Source organism: Mastomys coucha, unplaced genomic scaffold (genome assembly GCF_008632895.1).
Source record: "Mastomys coucha isolate ucsf_1 unplaced genomic scaffold, UCSF_Mcou_1 pScaffold12, whole genome shotgun sequence".
In the NCBI taxonomy this organism is placed as follows: domain Eukaryota; kingdom Metazoa; phylum Chordata; class Mammalia; order Rodentia; family Muridae; genus Mastomys; species Mastomys coucha.
The window spans coordinates 46,098,000-46,121,865 of NW_022196894.1; the positions used below are offsets into that span (position 1 = coordinate 46,098,000).

Genomic DNA, 23,866 nt, shown 5'->3' on the forward strand with positions numbered 1-23,866 from the left:
ATCATGGAATGATGTTAAAATAAATCTTGAAGCGGGGTTGAGGGAAATAGGCAAAACAGGGACTCCCCTAGGTAGACCAGGAAGAGGAGTATGTTTAGCTTTTGCTGGACAAGGGTGGCTGACAATCAGAGCTGAAATGTTGGGGGCAAGGCTTTTGGAGTGGGGCCCTGTGACTCTTGGCTTCTTATTTAGCGGAACCTAACAGACCCATGCCCCCTGTCCCCCACCCATCATCACACTCACCAGCACTGCCTGGGCTGTGGGGCTGTCTACTGACAGCAGGAAGATTCTGCTCAGATTATTAGAAGGACTACTTCTGTGATAATTGGATCCTTTCCTCTGGTAGATATTACAGCCTTTACTAATTACAGGCTAGTGGCTCCGGTGCCCCCAGCCCTCCCAAGTAAGCTGCTCTGAGACAGCAGTCGGAAATGGGAATTATAAAAGAAATCTGGAAGGGGATCTTTGAGCATTTATTTCCCATAAAAATGAAAATAGAATATCACTTGTGAAGTTCTATTGAGGGAAAACTTGGGAAAGATCATTTCAGTTGCTTAGTAGAAGGAGTGCAGCTATTGAAAGGGTGCCAACCATGCCAGCCACCGTTAAAAGAAAAATGCAATCAGGAGAAATTACTCGGAATGTTTATGTTCACTTCCAGTCTTAAAATTAAAGCAGAGCACGTGTTCTTTTGGGTTGCAATCCAAATTCTTGTTTCCTCCCCAGATTCCTATAAACGTAGCAGCTGAAAGAGCCTTCCTCTCTTCTAATAGTGACTGCTCCACACTTCACATTTTTGCTTCCATTTTCTGAGGGCTTTATTGCCCGTTTGACAGTTTGAAATCACAAACATCTCCTTCAGACTCTCCACTCCAGAGACCTGTCTCTCTGACTTGGAGAAGAGTATATGAAATACTCGCTGAGCAGAACTGAGCCACATTAGTCTCCAAGACAAGCAGCCTTAGCCTTTAGATCAGTCTGACTACATCAGAGAGGTCTAGTCATCTCCTAGCCTACCATCAGTCATGTGCCTCCATAGTCCTTGACAAGAGTTGCTTCCTCTTGGGTTTTGGTGACTCAGAAGTCACGGCTCCGTTGAGTGTACTGATGGGATTTGGACATAGGCCAGGAGTGCAGGTGTGAGGACAAAGAGAAAATGCTTGGGACTCCTCCAGGTGGCGACAGCTGTTAATGTGGAGGGAACCGCCGCCTGCTCATCACGGCCTGTCTTAAGTCTGTTATCTGTCCTCAGCTTTCTCTTGCTTGCCCCTTCCTCTCCCCCACTCCCCAATGTAGGAGACATAATTATACCCAAGACACAGGAGTGCAAGCGGACCACTCAGGCAAGGAGAAATGACTTTACCTTTCTGAGGCTCAAGCCCTGCACTCAACTAGGTTTGGGGAGAAGGGGTAGTAAAGAAAGGGGGAGGGTAAGAGCTCCCACTTCTGACTCAGTTACAGTGCCCTACTTTTCAGATGGAAAGCTGCCAGGAAGAGGAAAGTCTGAGGTTACAGAAATCCTACTTCTGAAAAGAGGCCAAGCCAGACACTTTCTAACAGCTTTCAAGAATCTCCTAGAAGTGGACTAACATGGTGGCCTCTAAGTCCAGAGGCAAGTGGATCTCTGTGAGTTCTAGGCCAGCCTGGTCTAAATAGTGAGTGCCAGGATACTCAGGACAATGAAGAGCGATCCTGTCTCAAACATCACCAACAGAAACAAAACAAAACAAAGCAAAACAAAACAAAGCAAAACAACAACAACAACAACAACAACAAAGCCAAACACAGAATCTCCCAGAGAAGAGCCACATTGCAGGGTGAGCTTCCGCGCTGAGGACACCAGGGGGCGAATGAGTCTGTTGAGCTCCCGCTCTGCAAGTGAGCCAGGGCATAGGCGTGGGCGTGGGCGTGGACGTACGCGTGGGCCAACAGTTTCCGGCCAGGCATCAGTGCCTTCTGGTGTCCGCAGGCCGCGCCAGAAGACATGGACAAATACGCCTTGCTGCAGAGGGCTAAACTCCATCTGGATTTCATCCACGCAAACTCGTGAGTTTCCAGAGGGGTTGGAATGGGGTAGTTTTTGCCCATATGCCACCACCATATTCAGTTGGAAAACAAAAGCTTAATGGACTTGGTAGGACTGCTTTAAGAATGTATTTATGCTACGTTCGAGTACTTAGTGGGAAAGCAATAACTCTATACCTGGGGACAGACCGAATAATTTTGATGCTCTTCAGTGGAAGGATGGTCTCATGTTTATCTTTTAACAGATGTAAGTATTGGCAGCAGATTAGAACACTTACTCCCCATCCTTTCTATCCACAGTAATTAGCTCTGTAGATTTCAACAACTGTGGGCAGTAGTACATACTTCTTCTTCTGTGCTGAGTCAGATGTGTTTGATGTCTTCTTATTAGTTGTTATGGCATCAGACTAGAGAGAAGACAAGACAGTTGAGAGCACTGGCTGCTTGCTCTTCCAGAGGACAAGGGTTCAATCTGAAGCACCCACAGGGCGAATCACACCCCTCTGTAACTCCTAACACCATCTTCTGGCCTCCTTGGGTACCAGGCACGCAGTGTGGTCCTTAGAGGTACATATACCAAAACACTTTTGCACATAAAATTGAAAATAGAAAAGAAATAGTACAGTCTGTTCTTAACCATGACAACTGACAGAGATTCCCCAAGTGCATCTTTAAAATTTGGGTTAATGCAGAGCTACAAATGAAGATAATTATCTGTGTGGGTGTATCTTCAGCTCTTCCTATGCATATAGGCCTGTTGTAAAGTTGATGAAGGAGACAGAATAAGAGGTGAACTAGGACAATAATACAGACCACTTACAATCATACACCATGACGAGTGATGCTGCATAGATGGATACACCACTTAAATTATGGACAGCTTATTTCTGGAACTTTCCGATTAATATTTTTGGAGTAATGCAATGGGTAATGGAAATCCACAGAAAGAAAACCGCGGGTTAGAAATGGCCACTGCAGTGAGGTTGCAGAGGCAAGTGACTGAATTTTTTTGGCATCATTTGTCACTTCGAGTTCGGCACAATACAGCAGTGGATGGTGTGCCATCCATGTGGTGTGTTGGTGTTTAAGAATTACCTAGTCATTTGTATTTACCGAAAGTACCAACTGATATGATCAATGAAGCTAGTTTTAACCACAGGAATGGAAATGTACGGAAATCCAGGGGAGGGTTGTCATATTGTGTAGGACACTATGTGAGGTTCTAAGGTACCAGGAGAATAGGAGGTGCAAGCAGATACACACCTGCTGTGGAGAGTGGTGGAGAGTGGTCGACCTTCATCCATAAAAATAGGAATAAAACTTTTGCTTGATATTTTTGTCGTGTAACCCAGAGTGGTCTCAAACTTCGAATCCCTCTGACTTAGCCTCTCAGGTTCTGAGATTGCTATATTCAATATTCTGTCTCCACACCTGCCTCCATACCCTATACTTAAGCTCATGCTTTCTGTAAGGCAGTCAAAAATTCTTTGCATCCTTTCTGCCATTGACTTCGGCCCAAGCTACCTTATCTCTTTTGCAAACCGCCCTCCACATGGCTATGCTTCCCACCCCAGTTCCTCCCAGACCTGTGCTTTCTGAAGCTTCCAGGCTGAACTTTTGAAAAGTGAACCAGATAGAAAGGCCGCTCATCAAAAAAATGTTAGTGTCTTCCACTTGCTCTTGGGCCTGTACAAACCCTTCTCCACTGGGGCAGGAATTCCTGTATGACCCAGTCATGCCTTTAGCCTGTCCTCTGAATCCATCAAAGGTTTAGTGTGGTCTCAATCTCTTTTTCCTGCTTTGGGGATCTTTAACTGTTTGGAGAGTTTTCATCCTGGCCCTTCAAAGGATAGAGTTCTTGTCTGCAGGAGTCAGATGAGGTATTGGTCAGAGTCTTCTGTGACTTCCCATCCATCCTTTGCCATCACTCTTCTTGTTATTACTATGAAGATAGCCCTGCCCAAGCTCTGGAAACTCGTTTCCATGTGTTTGTGTATTTTCTGTGTGCTCCATGATGTCTGTCTAGATTATGACTCGAATTCCAAGAAGGAAAGACCCTGTCTGTACATAGGGAGACATGGAAAATGCTTATAAAAATCTCTTCAGTGAGCTAGCACATGCGATTATATGGCAGTTCCGGTCAGAAGTTTTATACTTTGAAGAGTCAGGGACTAGCTTAGGGTCAGAATGCTTGCCTAGAATTACTATGTATTCCTGATGGGTTGGTTATGTATTACTTTTTAATTAAAAATAATATACACAAAAATAAATATTTATAATCTCTGTGTGTATTTTCTATGTCTGTACAAGTGTGTGTCCATAGAGGTCAGAAGAGGGTGTCAGACCCTTGGAACTATTGGCAGTTATAGCACCCAGTTTGGATGCTGGGAACCGAATTCAAACTCAGATCCTTTAGTTAAGAAGAATGACAAGGGCCCTTGAACCACAGTGCCATATCTCCAGCCCTGCATTTTAAATTTAAATTCTCTGGGAGGGCTTGTGCTTTGAAGTAATGATTTTGTAGAGCATATCTTTTATTTAAAACAGTGTTTTCTATTTTTATACTGGTTTCCTTCTGTGGAGGACAGCTATCTGTTAACAGGAGAATTTTGGTGGTTTAAAAAAGCTAATTTAAAAGTAGCCTACAGAGCTGGGCAGTGGTGGTGCACACTTTTAATCCCAGCACTTGGGAGGCAGAGGCAGGCAGATTTCTGAGTTTGAGGTCAGCCTGGTCTACAGTGTGAGTTCTAGGACAGCCAGGGCTACACAGAGAAACCCTGTCTCAAAGAAAGAAAGAAACAAACAAACCAAAAAAAAAAACCCAAACAACAACAACAACAACAGCAACAAAATAGCCTACAGAATACTGAGTTTAATAAAGTATTTTATGCACATATGTCATTGTACTTTGCTTATATGTCCCCCCTCGTTACATCCTCTAGCCTTCCCATCTCCTTCCTGTTGTTCTTCTTCCTCCCTCTTCTAGACTTTACATATGAGAGAATAAATATGAACTTTCTCTTGTCTTTAGCCTCCATCTCCCTCTCAGTCTGCCTTTGCTAGGACTTCCTTTTAAATAAATTAGAAAATTTAAAGAAGAACTGATTCAAAAGCCCTTTCCTTAGCATCTGAATTTGAAGTTAAATTTGGCTTATGAATGTGTATTTTATTTTTTTCTTTTTTAAAAAAAGATTTATTACTTTATTTATTTTATGTGTATGAGTACACTGTAGCTGTACTCCCGTACAGGCCGTGAGCTATCATGTGTGTGGCTGCTGGGAATTGAACTCAGGACATCTGCTGGCCCTCCTAGCTCCAGTGTAATTCACTGTAGCTGTCTTCAGACACACCAGAAGAGGGCGTCAGATCTCATTACGGGTGGTTGTGAGCCACCATGTGGTTGCTGGGATCCGAACTCAGGACCTTCAGAAGAGCAGTCAGTGCTCTTACCCACTGAGCCATCTCGCCAGGGTTTCTCTTTGTAGCTCTGGCTGTTCTAGAACTCACTCTGTAGACCAGGGTGCCCTCAAACTCAGAGATCTACCTGCTTCTGCCTTCTGAGTGCTGGAATTAAAGGCTTGTACCACCATTGCTTGACATGTTTGTTTTATTAAATACATTTGAACTAAGGTGCTGCCCAAGGCTTGAAGTTCTCATTAACTTATTTATTCACTTTCCATCCCGATTGTAGCCCTCCCTCCTCCCTGCCCCTTTTTCACACAGTCCCCCTCTCTCCCTCCCTTTTTCCTCTGAGAAAGGGAAGATTCCCCCTGGGTATCACTCCACCCTGACATATCAAGACACTGTGGGACTAGGTGCATCCTCTCCCACTAAGGCCAGACAAGGCAGCTCAATTAGGAGAACGGGATCCACAGGCAGGCAACAGATTCAGGGACAGTCCCCATTACAGTCACTGGGGGACCTGCATGAAGACCAAGTTGCACGTCAGCTCCATATGCTTGTGCAGGGCAGATGGGTCCAGCCCATGCTTGTTTATTAGTTGGTAGTTTCTTGGGGCCCTCAAGGGTCCACATTAGTGGACTCCATTGGTCTTCTTGTGGAGTCCCTGTCCCCTTTGGTTCCCTCAATCTTTTCCCCAACTCTTCCACAATATTCCCCGAGCTCCCTCTAGTTCAGCTCTGGGTTTCTGCATTTGTTTCTGTGTTGGGTGGAGCTCTCAGAGGACAGTTATGCTAGGCTACTGTCTGCAAGCACAACAGAGAATCATTAATAGTGGAAGGGATTGGTGCTTTGGCCATTCCTCAATCTCTGCTCCATCTTTGTCCCTGTACATCTTGTAGGCAGGACACATTTTGGGTCAAAGGTTTTTTGAGGTGAGTCGGTGTCTTATCCTTCCACTGGGAGTCTTCCTTGGATACAGGAGGTGGCTACTTCAGGCTCCATATCTCTCACTGCTAGGAGTCTTGGCTAGAGTCACCCCAAAGACACCCTGAGACCTCCCCGCTTCTTCCTACTTCCTAGAAATGCTCCCTCCTCCATTTCCATTCTCTCTCCCCCAGCCTGAAGTTTTTAAGCATTTCAATGATGATTTTCCCCATACATGTACTATGGCGTGTGTGTGTGCTGTTATGTAAATGTCTCTTTTACTTCTGCTCTCTTTTGCTTCTGCTACATGTTTACTACACATAAAGAGAAAATTGCAAGCTGGATCTTCCCTAATGGTGTCCTAAGGTTGGTGATTGTGTGTCCACATCAGGAAATGGAAAGCAAGCACCTGACCCTGACAGGAGCCTGATTTCACCCCCAGATCACCCTTCTCTGCAAGTACTGGAAGTGAGGGACACAGAGAAAGGCCAGCCACCATGTTCTGGAGAGAATATGGCGCTAGGGCTCAAGGGAGACACCATAGGCATCTGAGAAGCTCACTCACAAGTGCCTTCTCAACTTTGGAAAGGCTCCACACAAAATTATAGAGCAAGGGTGAACAGGGTGCCTGCTAACTTCTGTATCCGCCGGTTCTTAATATTCTCCAAATCGATTAGTTTCTAAATACTATTATTTATTAAAATTGTTTTAGAAAAAACCCACTGGAGTGCATATTTATGAGGCAAATTTAAAAGATCAGAGTGATTTGTAGCAATAATACATTCCTTGGAGTCTCCCTTTTACTAGGATATTTTGGTGAAACCTGTTTATAGAACAAAATCTAACCATACGAATGTATGAAAATCATGCAATGAAGCCCATTTCTTTGTATGCTTACAGAAATGTTAACAATGAAACAAACTAAGGGGCTGGAGAGATAGTTCAGTAGTTAGGAGCACTGACTGCTGTTCCAGAGGACTCCAGTTCAATTCCCAGCACCCACATGGTAGCTCCCAGCCATCTGTAACTCCAGTTCCAGGGAATCACATATTTTCTTCTTGTCTCTACAAGAACCAGGAATTCACATAGAGCACACACTTACAAACAAAAAGCCCATACACATAAAAATATCAACAAATATATCTTTGAATGATAAGCCAGGCAGTGGTGGCACATACTTTTAACCCCAGCACTCAGGAGACAGAGGCAGGTGGAATTCTGTGTTTGAGGCCAGCCTTGCCTACAGAGTGAATGAGTTCCAGGACAGCCAGAGCTATTTAGAGAAACCCTATCTCAGAACAAAAAACCAAACCAAGCAGGCAAACAAACTCCAACCAACCAATCAAAACCAAAACAATAACAACAACAACAACAACAAAACAAAAATGCCCACAAGCAAACAAAAGTCAAAAATAAAACCAACAAAAAACTTAAAGAAAATTAATGGAAAAATGTGTTCTTCCTTTAGTTTTACAGTATATAGGGTCTATTCAGAGTCTTAGCAAATAGTTTTTAAGATATTTTAAAACTAATTTTAATTAAAATATAATTCACATATGTGTTACACACCTATATATTATATGTATTTTAGGTAAATATGTCTGTGTCTTTGTCACGCATCGTTAGTGTCATTTATCCTTCCTCTCTCCCTCTCCTTCTGTGTTCGTCTCCCTCCCCTGTCTATAATCAAGAGCTGCAGAACATTTGACAGTATCTGAAACCTTACTCTGATTACATACCGGCCTCACCTTTTCCTTCTTCCTTTATTTCCTCATCAGCACAACACACAGTTTCCTCTTTGGAGCGCTGGCTGAGTTGCTGGACAACGCAAGGTAAGATGTATCTGTGAACAAAGATCATTGGGGAAATTTCCAGATACAAATATAGTTTGAAATAAAACTATAATGCTATTGAATAAAATATAAAGAAATAAAAGGTGGACATGACTGTTCCCTATGGGGATGGAGGAGTTTTGTTGTTGTTGTTGTTGTTTTAACTATAGATACAACATAGAGCACAGAGGCAGAGACCTCTGAGAGAGTTTAGAATGAACATAACTGACAGATTGAAAGGGGCCATGTGAGGAGGGGAGGGAGGCCAGGTGCCAAAGAGGCTAGGAGCAACTCAGAGACCAGGAGAATAAGAGACTGACATAGCCCCAAGTGGCTGGGTTATATAGGAAAGAAGCTGGGGGGAGGGAAGGGCCCCTGAGCATCAGAGTTGAGGGTAGGGGCCATCCCAGGCAGGAGGACCTTGTAACAGGGAGGGAGGCTGGCAGCCTAGATAAATTAATAGGCACTTCAGTTAGGCATTTGTCCTGGGTTTGAGACCTAAGAACTATTAGCTCCCATTTGGAATGTACTGTAATTTGCTTTCCTATACAATCCATGTACTACTATACAAAAAGACCAAATGTGAGCATTCCATACCCTTCCTTAATTTGGGGTGTTACATCTGAAGCTCTAGGAACATGGATGTCTGCTCTTCTATTGGCAGTTGTGTAAAAGCAGATACTCATTTCGCTGATTCTTGAGGTATAGATTAGTGTACGCTATGCCTTAACATGCCCTGAAGTTGTCTTTGAAGCCATTGTACTTATCAGTAGCTGTTGCTTATCTTTTCCTGTATGCCATGTGTTTATACTCATTTATAGCTGCATCTCAACTTGTTTTAGTTGGCTTTCTGTTGCTGTGACAAAGTTCTGATCAGAAACAACCTGAGGGGAAACAGGGTTTCTTTGGCTTCCATTTCCAAGTCCCAGTCCATTACTATAGGAAGCATAGGCAGAAATCTAGAGGTCGGAAGTGAAGCAGAGACTATGGAGAGACTCTGCTTACTGGCTTGCTCTTGTTGGTTGTCTTTATATGGCTGAGGTTCATCTGCCTAAGGATGGACTACCCACAGTGGACTGGGCCATCCTACATTAACTAGTCATCAAGAAATATCCTCACGTTTCTATTGTTTGTTTGTTTGTTTTTGTTTTTGTTTTTTTCGATAGCCCTGACTGATTGTTCTGGCAGCATATGTATAGTAGAGGATTGCAAATTCGATCTTCAATAGGAGGAGAGGGCCTCGGTCGGCCCTGTGAAGGTTCTGTGCCCCAGTGTAGGGGAATGCCAGGGCCAATAAGTGGGAGAGGGTGGGTGACAAGCAGGGGGAGTGGGGAGGCAACAGGGGTTTGTTCTTGTTGTTTTTGTTTGTTTGTTTGTTTGTTTGTTTTGGATGGGAAACTGGGAAAGGAGAAATTTACGTGTAAATAAAGAAAAAAAAATCCTCGAAAGCCCCTGTGATAGAACAAGTTCCTGGACTGAGGCTCCCTCTTCCCAAACATGTCAAGTTGACAACCAAGACTTGATAGCACATAACTCATGCGTCTCTCTGAAGTAGGGATCATTCTACCGTCTCTATACACACTGGCATGGCTTACAGAGAGACTAGGTAGTTTATTAAAAGTTTTGCAAAGTTGTTCAGTTACTCTGTGCTAAAAGTTATTCGATAGCCACATGGCTATAGAATCCAGTACCACATTTTACTGAGTCTGATGAAGGTAATAAGGCTTAAGTATACAGAAGTGTGTTTTGGAAGACTTTAGAAAGATTAGTTTTGTTTTGTTTGTTTCCCTTGAGACATGTTCTTAATACACAGCACAGCCTGCCTCAGGCTTTCTCTATAGTCCAGATTGGCTTCAAATTCATGATTTCTTGCTGCCTCAGCTTCCCAAGTTTTGGGATTGTGGGAACACACCGCCATACCTAGCTCAGACCTCCATGTCTCAGCTCAGTTGAATACTGACTTGTTTATATTTCTATTTCTGTGATAAGAAAACACTTACTTTCTCTGCAGCAAGAGAAGCCCAGCCAAGAAACACCCTGTAGTTTTCAGATGAAGGCTCTTAATGGGAGAGCTAGATTTCCTGTCACTAGTTGATAACATATCAGATTCTTGAGCTTGCCTCTCAGTTCGACCCTTAGAAATAAGATGGTCTTGTGAGAGCACACAGAGAGTGTAGTAATTAGCTAACTACCTAGGAATTTCTCCAAGCACCAAGAGGGGAATAAGATACTAGCACTTTTTTTTTTTTAAATTCTCTTTGTGGAAGTTAGAAAATAATAAATTGTTCAGTGTAGGAGCACTGAATTCAAGTCCGGAGCTACAAGGGATGGGGTTAGGACCAAGGATCACCATGGTTGGTTTCTGTGTAATTTGGGGTGACTGATGCTCCTACAAGGGTTCCTCATACACCCCTCGATGCTGACTGCTTTTGAACACTCCGTTTCCCAGAGCTTCATTATCTCTGACTCCGAAAGAACACATTTGTCCAAGTTGCCAACGTTCTCTTCTCCTGTGTTTCACATATTCACTTACGTGAGAAGGGTAGTTAAAAGCAGACTATAGCAGGAAGGGTGCAGGAGAATACATGGCAGAGGATGGTCAGGATGACTGGGGAATGGAAGACTGGCTTGGCCTCATGCCTGAGGGAGAAGATGGAGAAAACAGTTCTCTGGATAGCATTTGTGAAGCCCCAGCTCCAGCCCATATCTTGTTTGCACTGAGCCTGGAAAGAAGAAAAGGAAGATGATAAGGTTCAAATGGCAAGAGGCAGGCTGGGGGTGTGGCGGGGGCTTGTTCAGTAAAGGATTTGTCTTGTGAGCACCAGGATCCCAGAGGTCACATCATCCCCGCCTGGCTGCATGCTGTGGTTGTCATTCCAGTGCTGGGGGGTGGAGACAGCAGGTTCCCCATGCTCGATGGCCGGCCAGGCTGTTCTAATTGGTGATGAGATTTTTTTTTTTTCTTGAAAGGGATAAACAGCGTTGTTGAAGATGAGATTCGAGATTTCCTCCAAACTCTAAATGTTGTCATCCTGTGAACATGCACGTGGACACTCACACATACCCATGAACATGCGTGATCTCTCCCTTCCTCTGCCTTGACACCTCCCCTCCCTCTTCCTCTACCTCCCTGCCCGCCTCCATCTCCTCTCTCTTGTCTCTGACTTCCCTTAAAGTAATGGAGAAGTGGCATGTGACGGGCATCTTTGTAGGACTGCGCTGTTTCTTCAGCCTGGCTTTATACCACCATTGTCCTCAGGGGACAGCCCACATTGGTCTTTCTTTCTGGCTTTGACAGACATTGATATTTTTGACCCTTGTTTAGATGCTGATATTAGACATAAAAAATGTACATTTAATATTTTATTTAAGATGCTCAGTTGGTCTCCTGAAGGATTTTGTAAACATCCCTGTTATTTATTTATTAAATAATTTTCCAGTATATTCAAAGACTTTAGAGATTTCCTGTGGATGTAAAGATTAGAACTTATGTGTCTTTTTTTAAACTTTTATTGCATTATGATGAGAAAACTTACATGATTTCAATTTATCTGAATTTGTTAACATTTAAAAACATATTCTAAGAAAATAGAATTAAATCATATTCTTGCTTCCCTTTTGTACCCCAACTCTTCCCAGAGACCTACAGTACCTACAATATCTTTTTTATCATATTCCTTAAAATTTATAAAATATTTTAACAATAAAAATAAGTATTATAAAAGTTGTTTGATATAAAACAACAATCATTTTAACAGATTATGTAGATGCTCATCTACAGCAATAGTGAAAATATATTTTTCTCAATATAAATTTTAAATAACTCCAAACATATTAACTGTATATTTCAAAATAATACATCACTACTAGTATTTTCTTAAATGAACATAAATATATAAAGTCTTTTTGTTTGTTTGTTTTGTATTTAGTAGAGTTTAAATCTTGGCTCTTACTGTGGTACAAGCCCAAAATAAGAACAATTTTTAGACACTGGATTTCATTGTAATAAGGCTGTACTTCAATGACCCTCACATCACCAAAGTATTTTACCTTCATCATAGCTAAGCTGAGAGTTGACAGTTCTGCTGCACCAAGGAATGAATTGTAGGCACGATTTTTAGATACAGGTTTCCTGCTATGGTCAAAGCTATTTGACTTGAGTGAGTGACTTTATTCTCAACCCACAGAGAACAGGTTACATTCATTTAAGAAATGTGTATGTATTAAGATGGTCTATCCATAAAGTCATTCACTAACTGTTTCAATGTACAATGGTTCTGCTTGGAGGGTGACACAGACTTTAGGTGAGGGTAAGAATTTGGTTCATTAGCTGTGATAATTTGGGAAAGCATTCATCTCAGAGAAAGACTATCTTATAAAGTCCTCTTCTTCAAACTTGATACAAGAGTTACAAATGTCAAGCAAAGCATTCAGTCTCACTCTTTGTTGTTCTCTTACAAGCCACCTCCCTAGTTAATTGTCTATGTTTCTTTTGGGTATATAAGTAATTTTGAAATATATAAGCTGTTCTTAAAACCATAGTATAGTGTAAAGACATGAAGTAAACAATCCTACTAATAGAGAGGCTGAGATAGGAGAAGCAAGATCTCAAGACCCTTATGTTGTACACAGCCAGACACTGTCACAAACAAACAAGCTGAAAGTGTATGTAGATTGTACAATGTTGGACCTATTTCTCCATTTACCAAATTAGAGAGATCATTGGATGACAATCAACAAATTTCTAATTCCTCATATTTTTGGATTTCAAATGATTAGGATATGTTGGTAATATTAATTTTCATATTAAGATACTAAGAAAAAGTAATTGTTACTTCATGTTGTTTTTGTTGTAAGAGGTAGAATTAGGTTTGTGTGGATTTGTTGAAAGATTACTTTCTTGCTTCTTCTAGGGTGTAATTTTGCTCCATATGTTGATGTTTTCCATCTATTATCCTTTGTAGGGTTGGATTTGTGGAAAGATATTGTATAAATTTTGTTTTGTCATGGAATATCTTGTTTTCTCCATCAATGATAATTGAGAGTTTTGCTGGGCATACTATCCTGGGCTGGCATTTGTGTTCTCTTAAGGTCTGTATGTAGAAGGATCTTCTAGCTTTCATAGTCTCAGGTGAGAAGTCTGGTGTAATTCTGATAGGCCTGCCTTTATATTTTACTTGACCTTTTTCTCTTACTGCTTTTAAAGTTCTTTCTTTGTTTAGTGCATTTGGTGTTTTGATTATTATGTGATGGGAGGAATTTCTTTTATGGCCCAATCTATTTGAAGTTTGTAGGCTTCTTGTATGTTCATGGGCATCTCTTTCTTCATGTTAGGGAAGTTTTCTTCTATAATTTTGTTGAAGATATTTATTGGCTCATTACCTTGGGAGTTTTCACTCTCTTCTATACCTATTATCCTTAGGTTTGGTCTTCTCATTGCATTCTGGATTTCCTGAATGTTTTGGGTTAGGAGCTTTTTGCTTTTTGCATTTTCTTTGACTGTTGTGTCAATGTTTTCTCTGATGTCTTCTGCCCCTGAGGTTCTCTGTTCTATCTCTTGTATTCTGTTGGTGATGCTTGCATCCATGGCTCCTGATTTCTTTCCTAGGTTTTCTATCTCCAGGGTTGTCTCTCTTTCTGATTTCTTTATTGTTTCTATTTCCATTTTTAGATTCTGGATGGTTTTGCTCATTTCCTTCACCTGTTTGATTGTGTTTTCCTGTAGTTCTTTAAGGAATTTTTGTGTTTCCTCTTTTTTTTTTTTTCTTTTTCTTTTTTTCTTTTTTTTGGTTTTTCCAGACAGGGTTTCTCTGTGTAGCCCTGGCTGTCCTGGAACTCACTCTGTAGACCAGGCTGGCCTCGAACTCAGAAATCCGCCTGCCTCTGCCTCCCAAGTGCTGGGATTAAAGGCATGTGCCACCACTGCCCAGCCTGTGTTTCCTCTTGAAGGGCTTCTAGCTCTTTAACTGTGTTCTCCTGTATTTCTTTGAGGGTGCTATTTTTGTCTTTCTTAAGGACCTGTATCATCACCATGAGAAGTGATTTTATATCTGAATCTTTCTTTTCTGGTGTAATGGTGTGTCCAGGACTTGCTATGGTGGGAGAATTGGGTTCTGATGATGCCAAGTAACCTTGGTTTGCGTTGTTTATTTTCTTATGCTTGCCCCCCCCCCCTCGCCATCTGGTTATCTCTAGTGCTACCTGCCCTTGCTAAATCTGACTGGAGCCTGTCCTTCCTGTTATCGTGGTGTGTCAGAACTCCTCAAAGTCAAGCTGTCTCTGTGATCCTGTGATTCTGGGATCCTTTGATCCTGGGCTTGTTAGAGCACCTGGGAGTGGAGCTTCCTCTGGGTGTTGCACTGGCTGGCTGCAGAGCTTTCGCCTAAGGTCTGCTCTGGACACCAGCCCAGAGAGACTGGAAGCAAGCCGAGCCACCATGCTGGCAGAGTTCCTGTGTGTCTGGTCCTGCTGGTCCCAGTTACTCCCGGATTTGGGACAGATGTTGGGTCCTCCTCACCTCTGATCCTGGGTGTGTCAGAGCGCCTGGGAGTGGAGCTTCCTCTAGGTGTTGTGAGACTGGCTGTGGAAGAACTTATGCATCTTAAAAGGATATCATATAGAGAAGAGGAAGGAAGGGTGAATAAAAAGTGTGGCTAGTACAGTCATGATCCAAAAAGACCATTTCCTGGACAGAAGGAGAAGTGCTACTTCAAGCATCTAGTGAACAGTCTACATAAACAAACTGTTTCTTTCAAAACTTTAGTCTCTGCCGAGAGTATGGCTCAGTGATAGGATATTTGCTCTCATGGGTCTGGCCTTTTATTAGATGTGTAACACACAAGAAGAGAAAAATAAAGAAACAATCAAAGAAACCCAGCAAACATTAACCTCAGTCCAATGGTGTTTACTGAGCACCCGATGTATCCACAGTTCTTAGCAAAAGACACAACTGTATAGTGGAAGTATTGATAGTTACATACAGGATTGTAGTGAGGACTAGAGGAGACTAAAGTTTGTATCCTACTGAGTGTTTGCTTTATATACAGGGAATACTTGTGAAATGACTCGGGTTCTTGCAGAATTTGTATGTAGTGAGAGCCTTAAGGCATTTTTAGTTATAGGAAAAAAGCAAAAACTGGGCTCCCTACCAGGCTGGCAGACTGAGCATCGAGTGCCTCCTCTCAGTTTATTTGATGTGCTTTATGGTTTGAGACTGGTGCACAGTTCTGGAGTCCCTGTCACTAGTTCTCCTGGCTACAGTACTCACTCTCCTTCTTCTGACTCTCGCACCTGCACTGAGCTGATGCAGCTCCATCTTTCCCTCAGACTTTCCCTTCCTTTAGTGCACAGCCTTTGCCATCAGCTGAGAGCATGTCTCTCACTGTCAGTGTGTCTTTTCTCACACCTGATATGGAAGCCAGGATTTGGGGCCCTTCTTTTGCTTTAGAGTTTTGTACTTCTACAAATCTTGAAATACAAGAAATAGCTATGAATTTACCAAGCTGAGAAAATAGGGAGAGAAAAAAGAACAACAACAACAACAAAATCACTGTTAATCTCTTCTCATAGAGCAGCAATCAAAATCTTTTTCTTTGGAAGGCCAGACAATAAATACATCTGTCTCTGAAAGCTGTCCAACATCTGCTGAAATGACTCAGTTCTGCTGGTGAAGGGATAAGAAAACCATACTCAGTACTTGAATGCATAAGTATGATTGGGTTCTAATAAAACTTTATTTGTAAAAACAATTGGTGAACCAGCCTGGGTCCATAGGCCATAGTTCACTTTTGTAGGAAAAACTTTTATTGACATTTTGAGGGGCGGGTAAAGCATTTTCCTAGCATGAATGAAGCCTGGGTCCTCATCTCCACCATTTCAAAGAAACATATTTCATTTGAACATGTATATAATATATGCCTTTAAAAATATGGTTATATGGTACACATGGCATAGTAATTTTCCTTTTCAATTTTGAACTGGAATAAGCCATGAAAAATCATCCTATGGCTTTTTATTATTCTCTAGGAAGTTTTAAAATATAAATACTATATTTATGTTCATTTGAACCTTTTTTTTATAACTACCACTAAATTCTACATCCAGTCTCTTAAGGTACTAAGTTTTAGTTTTTGTAATATTTGTAAATTATGGGTGATGGCAGTTCTTTTTATATAAATGTACAATGAACCATCAGAGACATTTACCTTAAGTGATTTGTGATTTCTGTATTGATATCTGACAATAGGTTACACCTAATATAAGCTATGGAGATTAATGTTATTTTTAAGACATTTTTTTTTTCTGTGAATCAATGTTATTTTTGTATTGTTTCCAGAGATGCTGGGGCTTTAAGACTCGATGTGTTTTCAGGTGAGCACAGTTTTCTTTTCTTGTTTTTTTTTCTTCTAAGAAAAAGCCTGTAGCCACTTTGCCTTTATTTTATTTCATCAAATCACACCACATTCTTTAGCTTTTTAATGTAATCTAAGTGCTTTGTGAACACTGTGACTCTGTAGGGAACCAGATTGAGAAATGTATACTCCAAGGGTCAAATCGCTCACTCATTGGAGGGTCTGTGTACAAAATGATGTCTTCTGGAGTTTCATGCAAACCTCTGAGTGATTTGGGGGACATGAATTTGTTTGCCATGAGGAGCAGTTTTATTTTAAAAATCACATTAACCTAATAGCTATTCATAATTAAGCATAGATCGTTTCCGATTTATTGAAGTCTTAAGAATTCGTAAGTGACTACGAGGTGCAGATAATTGTCTAACTGCTACAAAGCACAAACCAAGTGTTTTCTTTATTGACTTCATTTGTGGTCCCTCAGTGTCTTGTGTGCTTATTAGTTAGTCTTGGTAGATTACGATGCTGATGACGTTAGTTTCTGAGATGCAGTTAATGCCACCTTCCCTCACCAACACAGCCATCCTTCTGTTAGTTCTGGATTCCGTCTCTGAAAAAAAAATGCACCTCATATCACTTCTCATGTCTGAACATGTTAAAATGAGTGCTTAGTGTTCATGAGATATTTATATGTTGAAATCCCAAGACATGGGACACAATAAGTGATACTGTCTTTGTTCATCCTGTTCACATTATGAAAAGTTTGAGAAATAAATGGACAAGTGAATCTCTGTCACTGAGACATAAGATTAGGCTGGGGTGTTGTACTGGCTGGTTTTGTGTGTCAACTTGACACAAACTGGAGTTATCACAGAGAAAGGAGCCTCCCTTGAGGAAATGCCTCCATGAGATCCAGCAGTAACGCATTTTCTCAATTAGTGATCAATGGTGGGAAGGCCTGTTGTGGGTGGTGCCATCCCTGGGCTGATAGTCCTGAGTTCTATAAGAAAGCAAGCTGAGCAAGCCAGGGGAAGCAAGCCAGTAAGGAACATCCCTCCAAGGCCTCTGCATCAGCTCCTGCTTCCTGACCTGCTTGAGTTCCAGTGTTGACTTTCTTTGGTGATGACTAACAATATGGAAGTGTAAGCTGAATTAAACCCTTTCTTCCTCAACTTGCTTCTTGGTCATGATGTTTTATGCAGGAATAGAAACCCTGACTAAGAGAGGTGTATAGTTTTTGAGAGAGTAAATGCACTACAAGACTAACACCAGCCTAGATGGGGACAGTACCAAATGATACAGAAGTATTAAGAAAGCTTCTAGAAGAAGCCTTAATACTAACTCATCAGAAAGGAAAGTAGACATCAGCTGGTGGGGCAGGCATGGGGAAGGTATGTGCTAGGCATTCAGTCTGAGGAGCTATTCAAGATTACTTCAGAGGAAGTATTTGTGTGGCATTGTGGTTAACTGAGGAGATGACAGAAGTTGGAGTTGGAGAGGTGGTGGAGAAGCATGGTTTGTGAACTGGTTGGGTTTGTGTGTCAACTTGACACAGGCTGGAGTTATCAAAGAGAAGGGAGCTTCAGTCGGGGAAGTGCCTCCATGAGATCCAGCTGTAGGCATTTTCTCAACTAGTGATCAAGTGGGGAGGACCCAGTCCATTGTAGGTGGTGTCATCCCTGGGCTGGTGGTCTTGAGTTCTATAAGAAAGCAAGCTGAGCAAGCCAGGGGAAGCAAGCCTGAAAGTAACATCCCTCTATAGCCTCTGGATCAGCTCCTGCTTCCTGACCTGCTTGAGTTCTAGTCCTGACTTCCTTTGGTGATGACCAGCAATGTGGAAGTGTGAGCTGAATAAACCCTTTCCTCTCCAACTTGCTTTTTGGTCATGATGTTTTGTGCAGGAATAGAAACCTTGACTAAGACAAATTGGTATCACAGTAGGGTAGTCCTGTGACAACCTGACCATGTTTTGGGGAGGATTGTGGAAGGACTTTGGAACTTTGAGCTATAAGAGCCACTGGGATGTTAAGAGCTCTGTGGGATGTTCTGTAGGAGCTTGGAAGATAATATTGAGAACAGTGCAAACGATGGAGGCCTGGCTTGTGAAATTTCAGAATGAAGATTAAAGACTCTCATCAGGGCCGATGCTGTTTTGATTGTGAAGATTCTATGGTTTTGGTTAGCTGGGGTTGAAGTATCCGCTGTGATTAACAAAATAACATAATTACTAAAGTGAAATCTTTGGATTACAGGGACTATTGATGCTGGTTAGCTGGAGCTAAGAAATTAGTGGTAATTAAGAAGAGACTAGCAACATTGAGGTGAAATCTTCTGGGAAGTGTTTTCTGAGAGCACAAAGAGGCTGTGTTCCAGAGATAACTAACCAAGGTTGTACCTTGTGCTGTGGCTGGACTTGGTACTGGTTCTGAAGGCATGAAGGGGTCATGAAGAGCAGCTGAGGCTCCGTACTGTGAGAGGCCATGGAAGGCCATTGGTGAAGGTGCAGCCTCAGTTGCAATTGATGGCCAAGGACTGAAGGGGTCATGCAAAGGAGTTGAGACTTGGCACAATGAAGAGAGCCTTTGAGAGGCTATTGGTAAAGCCTAGTTGCAGTGGAAGACATCTGTGTTTTGGTGATACCAGTACCATGAGATGACCACCAAGAACAGGAGAGCAGTGGAGTACAGGCAGTTGGAGCCTAGAAGACAAGGTGTGTGCTGCAAAGGGCAGAGCTGGAGAAGTGATCCAAGGCTTGGAGGAGCCCAGAAGATCATATGTTGATCCCATACATTGGAAAGTTAGAATCTGATTTTGCTTTAGATTGTGACTATGCCATGATATTTTTCCCACTTGAAGGAAGAAAATATTCTAGTAAAGCCCACAGTTAAGAGACTTTGAAATGAAAACAAGACTTTGAATTTTAAAAGATTGGATATTTTAAAGGGATTGAAATTTTAATATTTAATAATTTGGAAAGACTGTGGGACTTTTAAAGTTATTTAGATCTTGAGGATGAATAAGAAAGTAAGGGTTGTGGCTTAATAGTAATGTGTTTGTGTGTCCAGTTGACAAGGGGTCAATTGTTCTGTCTGGTTTTGTGTGTCAACTTGACACAAGTTGGAGTTATCACAGAGAAAGGACTTCCCTTGTGGAAATGCCTCCATGAGATCCAGCTATAAGGCATTTTCTCAATTAGTGATCAAGGATGGTGATCAAAGATGGGAGGGCCCAGCCCATTGTAGGTGATGCCATCTCTGGATTGGTAGTCTTGGGTTCTATAAGAGAGCAGGCTGAGCAAGCCAGGGGAAGCAAACCAGGAAGTAACATCCCTCCATAGCCTCTGCATCAGGTCCTGCTTCCTGACCTGCTTGAGTTCCAGTCCTGACTTCCTTTGCTGATGAACAACAGTGAGGAAGTGTAAGCTGAATAAATCCTTCCATCTCCAACTTGTTGCTTGGTCATGGTGTTTGTGCAGGAATAGAAACCCTGACTAAGACAGTTTTTTTATGTGTCTCAGATTTTTCTTTTCTTTTCTTTTCTTTTCTTTTTTTTGTTTCTTGAGAGCAGTGGGAATTCAGGATAGGTTTTTAGCAGGAGTGGTGACATGAACTGCTGACCAAAATCAGGCTATACCCTGTGATTAGGGGAGGGAGAAATTAGGGAGTTGTTGCTGCCATCTGGAAAATCCAGATCTTCTGAGTGAAGTCAACACAGCAGAATAGAGTAGCTTAATCCCAGAGGCAGTGAGAAGCAGAGGACACTGAGGGTTTCTATCCTGGTAGAGGAGGGGGCAAAGGGCTTGATAGCCATGACAGTTTGACTTGGCCAACATCCAGGGCAGATAAGAAACACTAGAGAAAAAGTAGTCTTGTGTAAGTGATGATCGTGTTTACTTAGAGAAATATATACTTAACAGGAGAGATCTGAGCCCCCTACCTTCTAAAGAAAAATTTATTGTTTTTCAATTATGTGTGTATATATTCCTCTGTGTGTATGGCTTTGTGCATATGAGGGAAGGCACCTGAGGCATCCAGAAATGAATGTTGGACTCCTCTAGAGCTGGAGTTAAAAGCAATCGTGCTGCCTGCTGTGGGTGCTGGGACCTAGATGCAGGCCCTCTGCAAGAATGGCCTGTGGTCTAAACCATGGAGGAATCTCTCTAGCTCCCCAGACTGACTGCTCTAGGAACTGTCATAAGGTTGCCTCCATGGGCAGAATAGGGATGCCTAGATTTTTGAGGTCATATCTGTTTAACCCCAAGACCCCAATATGCATGTGAATATATGCCTTTAGTGTATCTGTCTTGGGGATCTTGGTCTTTTTAAGCTGTTTTGGAAGAAATGTAGTTTTGTGTGTACTGGCTTCTTCTATAAGTTATTATATTTTAAATTCTTCTAATTTAGCTGTGGCTACTGTATATTGCTGCTAAGGCCAAGCAACTTCCTGGGCCAGGTGTATCTCAGTTCTGGATGATGAAGAATAATGAGGAATGGCTCTTAGCATGAGAACAAAATCAAATTACTATGAATCCCCCCAAATTAGTTTTATGGTTTGAATGTGGTTTGTCCTCTGAAAGTTCCTGTCTTAGACACTTTGTCCTCTCTGGATGACCTTAAGGGATGATGGGACTTTGATGGTCAAGCCAGGTGAGAAGTGATTAGAGCATTGGGGAATCTCATCCTCAAAAGAGATTAATGTTGTTCTAATAAGTAGGATGTGATAAAATTTGACTCTCAGCTTCTGGCTTCCTGACTTGCCAGTTCTCACTGTGTCACATGCTCTTAAGTTCAGCTTTCCCACTGGTATTTGGTATTCCATGAAACCCTTACAGAGCTGAGCAGAAAATCACCATGCTCTTAGACCTGCAGCATCATGAGATAAATAAATGTTTTCCTTCTCTTGGATTATCCAGCCTCAAGTATTTTATTATAGTAACAAAAGTGGGTAAATACAACTTTTAGATATTTATTCTTTGGCTGTCTTGAGCTTTACTTCAATTTTAAATGTGAATTCTATTTGAGCTTTGAATTCATAGGTTGGTTTAAATACACTAAAAGGCAAAAGAAAGTTTGTCAATGATTGTTAGAGGACTAGCAATGATAATGGCGATCAGGTATGGAAGAAGGAAATACTTGGGGTGCTGGATGTGTTCTCTGTTTGGATTGTGATATTTTCACACATACATCAAAATTAATCAAATTATATACTGTATATATACATATTATTTATTGTGCATATGTTATCATCAGCTGCACTCTTATCAAAAAAGGAAATGTGTCCTTTTTTCATATCCAACTGTTGAAATTATTTTCAGAGCTAGTTTACAGACTTGGCACTAAAACTGGTTTCATTAGTTTTAGTTACACCTCTAATATTTTAAATGAGAGATTCGATTATGTAATTTAATGGCATCTCTTCATCATCAAAATTGACTTCAAATGACTTACCCCTTTTCAGAAATCAAAAGCATTATCAAGAAGTAAATATTTGCTGCTACAAGGAAACACTCAGCAAAGGCTCTCAGAGGAATGAACTACTTAGAAGGGAGCCTGATGGATTTAATAAGAATGGCCCTGATCTATTACAGAATTACTGTGCTGTTGAAGGGCATGAGGGATGGTCAGGTTGATAGAGAGATCCTGGGGCGGGTTACCTCTCACAGTTACCGTTTTCCCCTCTCCTAGGGGAAAATTACCTGAAGTTTAAAGGACCAATCCAGGTCCTGAGCAGGGCCTGTCCTGCTGTATGCATAAGTTGTTCACCTGCAGATGCTGCATGGTAATTTAAATCTGTCTTTCTGTGTGTTTGTTTTCCTCCTGCCATTTCTTAGGAAGTTATAGCCAAGATTCCACTTGGAGCCCATCTCTATTCCGTACCTGGGGTTCCATGCCTGCCATGGAGGAGAGCAAATAGTTACAGGAGCACCAGGATTTTTCTGACGAACAAATTAAGCCCAATATTTATTAGGAATAACTGCTTTCTCTTACAGTGGCTAATGAAACACTGCAGGGAGGATTCATGTTGTGTTTCCTGGATGATGGATGTGGCATGAGCCCTGGTAAGTTAATTATCTGGATACCTAGCTGGTATGGAAGGGTGCCGTCTGCAAACCCAGAAAATAAAAATAAATTGAACTATCTATTCCAAACAGAGATACGGAGCAATTAGGGCAAATATATTGCAGACAAACTTGTTTTGAAAAGGATTTTTCTTTTTAGGTTTAAATATCCTAGCCGGTAAACTAAATTCATTTTAACCACCTAAACCAAGACACAAAATGACTATGCCTACTATAGTCAGGGCACATGAAAGACAAATCATACTGATTGTAAGACAAAAAGCCCCTGGGAAGGAACAGACTACAAATGGTAACTGAACAGACTCCGAGCCCTTTTTCTTGCTCATCTTTTACCTCAGTTGCAAGAGCCCTGAGGCAATTTCCAATGCCTTTAGGCTACTATTAATTTTCTGCATAACCTTGAGAGAGAGGTTGTTTCTCCTTGTTTTTAGCAGTTTGTGTGTCTCTTTCCTCCTTTTCTTCAAAGGCTTAGTTTCTTTTACTGAATGTTCCCATCATAGCAAATACATCCTCGATATATTTTAGGATTTATCTTTGTCTATTTAAGACTAGCCCCCCAGTCACCACATGGGTGCACAGTGCAGACTCCAGGCAACTGAAATGATGTTTCCTCTGATCCTCGGTGTGTGTTCTTTTGGATCTAATCTGGACTTGTTAGGATGCTTTGTGTATCTTAAGCTAGGGTTCTGACTGCTCTACTTAAAGAATGGCAGTGAAGTCCAAGCAGATTGGTAAGGAACACACATGAGAAAAGTCTGGCCATCTTAATGGAGAGAGACTGAGAACAAGGAAATTGGATAACTTCCCTTAGCTTTGATGTCACCTCTTGATTCCAGTAGCCACTGGGCAAGTTTAAAGATGCCTACTATCCCACACAGCAGCTTGTTTATACTTTGTTTGGATAGTTTTTCCTGGTCTCTTTTGATTAAAGTAGTGACTTTTCGGCATTTCAGTATGAAGTGGTAAAGGGACTATAGGAAGCCACAGTGAAGAGTGTCTCTATTTACAGCTAGCCTGAGTTATAAGTTCACTTTCCTGAGTTGTTTGTTTGATCGTTTGTTTTGAGACAGGCTTTCTTGATTAATGATTGATGTTCAAGTGCCCAGACCACTGGGAGTCAGGCTACCCATAGGCATGTGGGCCTGAATGGTATGAGGATTCAAGACGAGCAAATCAATAAAAAGCACTTCCCCAAGGCCTCTGCCCCAGCTCCCATCTCCAGATTCCTGCCTCAGTTCCTGTCCTCATTTTCTCTA

The 23,866-nt window shown here is 41.6% G+C and overlaps 1 protein-coding gene across 1 annotated transcript in view; it reads left to right on the top strand.

Moving 5' to 3' along the window:
• The first annotated feature begins 1,948 nt into the window (after positions 1-1,948).
• Positions 1,949-23,866, top strand: part of Morc1 (MORC family CW-type zinc finger 1) — a 212,158-nt gene continuing 190,240 nt past the window's right edge. The window contains exons 1-4 of the mRNA XM_031360105.1: positions 1,949-2,046; positions 8,130-8,183; positions 16,519-16,553; positions 22,521-22,589. Of these exons, the coding sequence (XP_031215965.1) occupies positions 1,985-2,046; positions 8,130-8,183; positions 16,519-16,553; positions 22,521-22,589 (220 nt within the window). The 5' untranslated portion in view covers positions 1,949-1,984. The remainder of the gene's footprint in view (positions 2,047-8,129; positions 8,184-16,518; positions 16,554-22,520; positions 22,590-23,866) is intronic.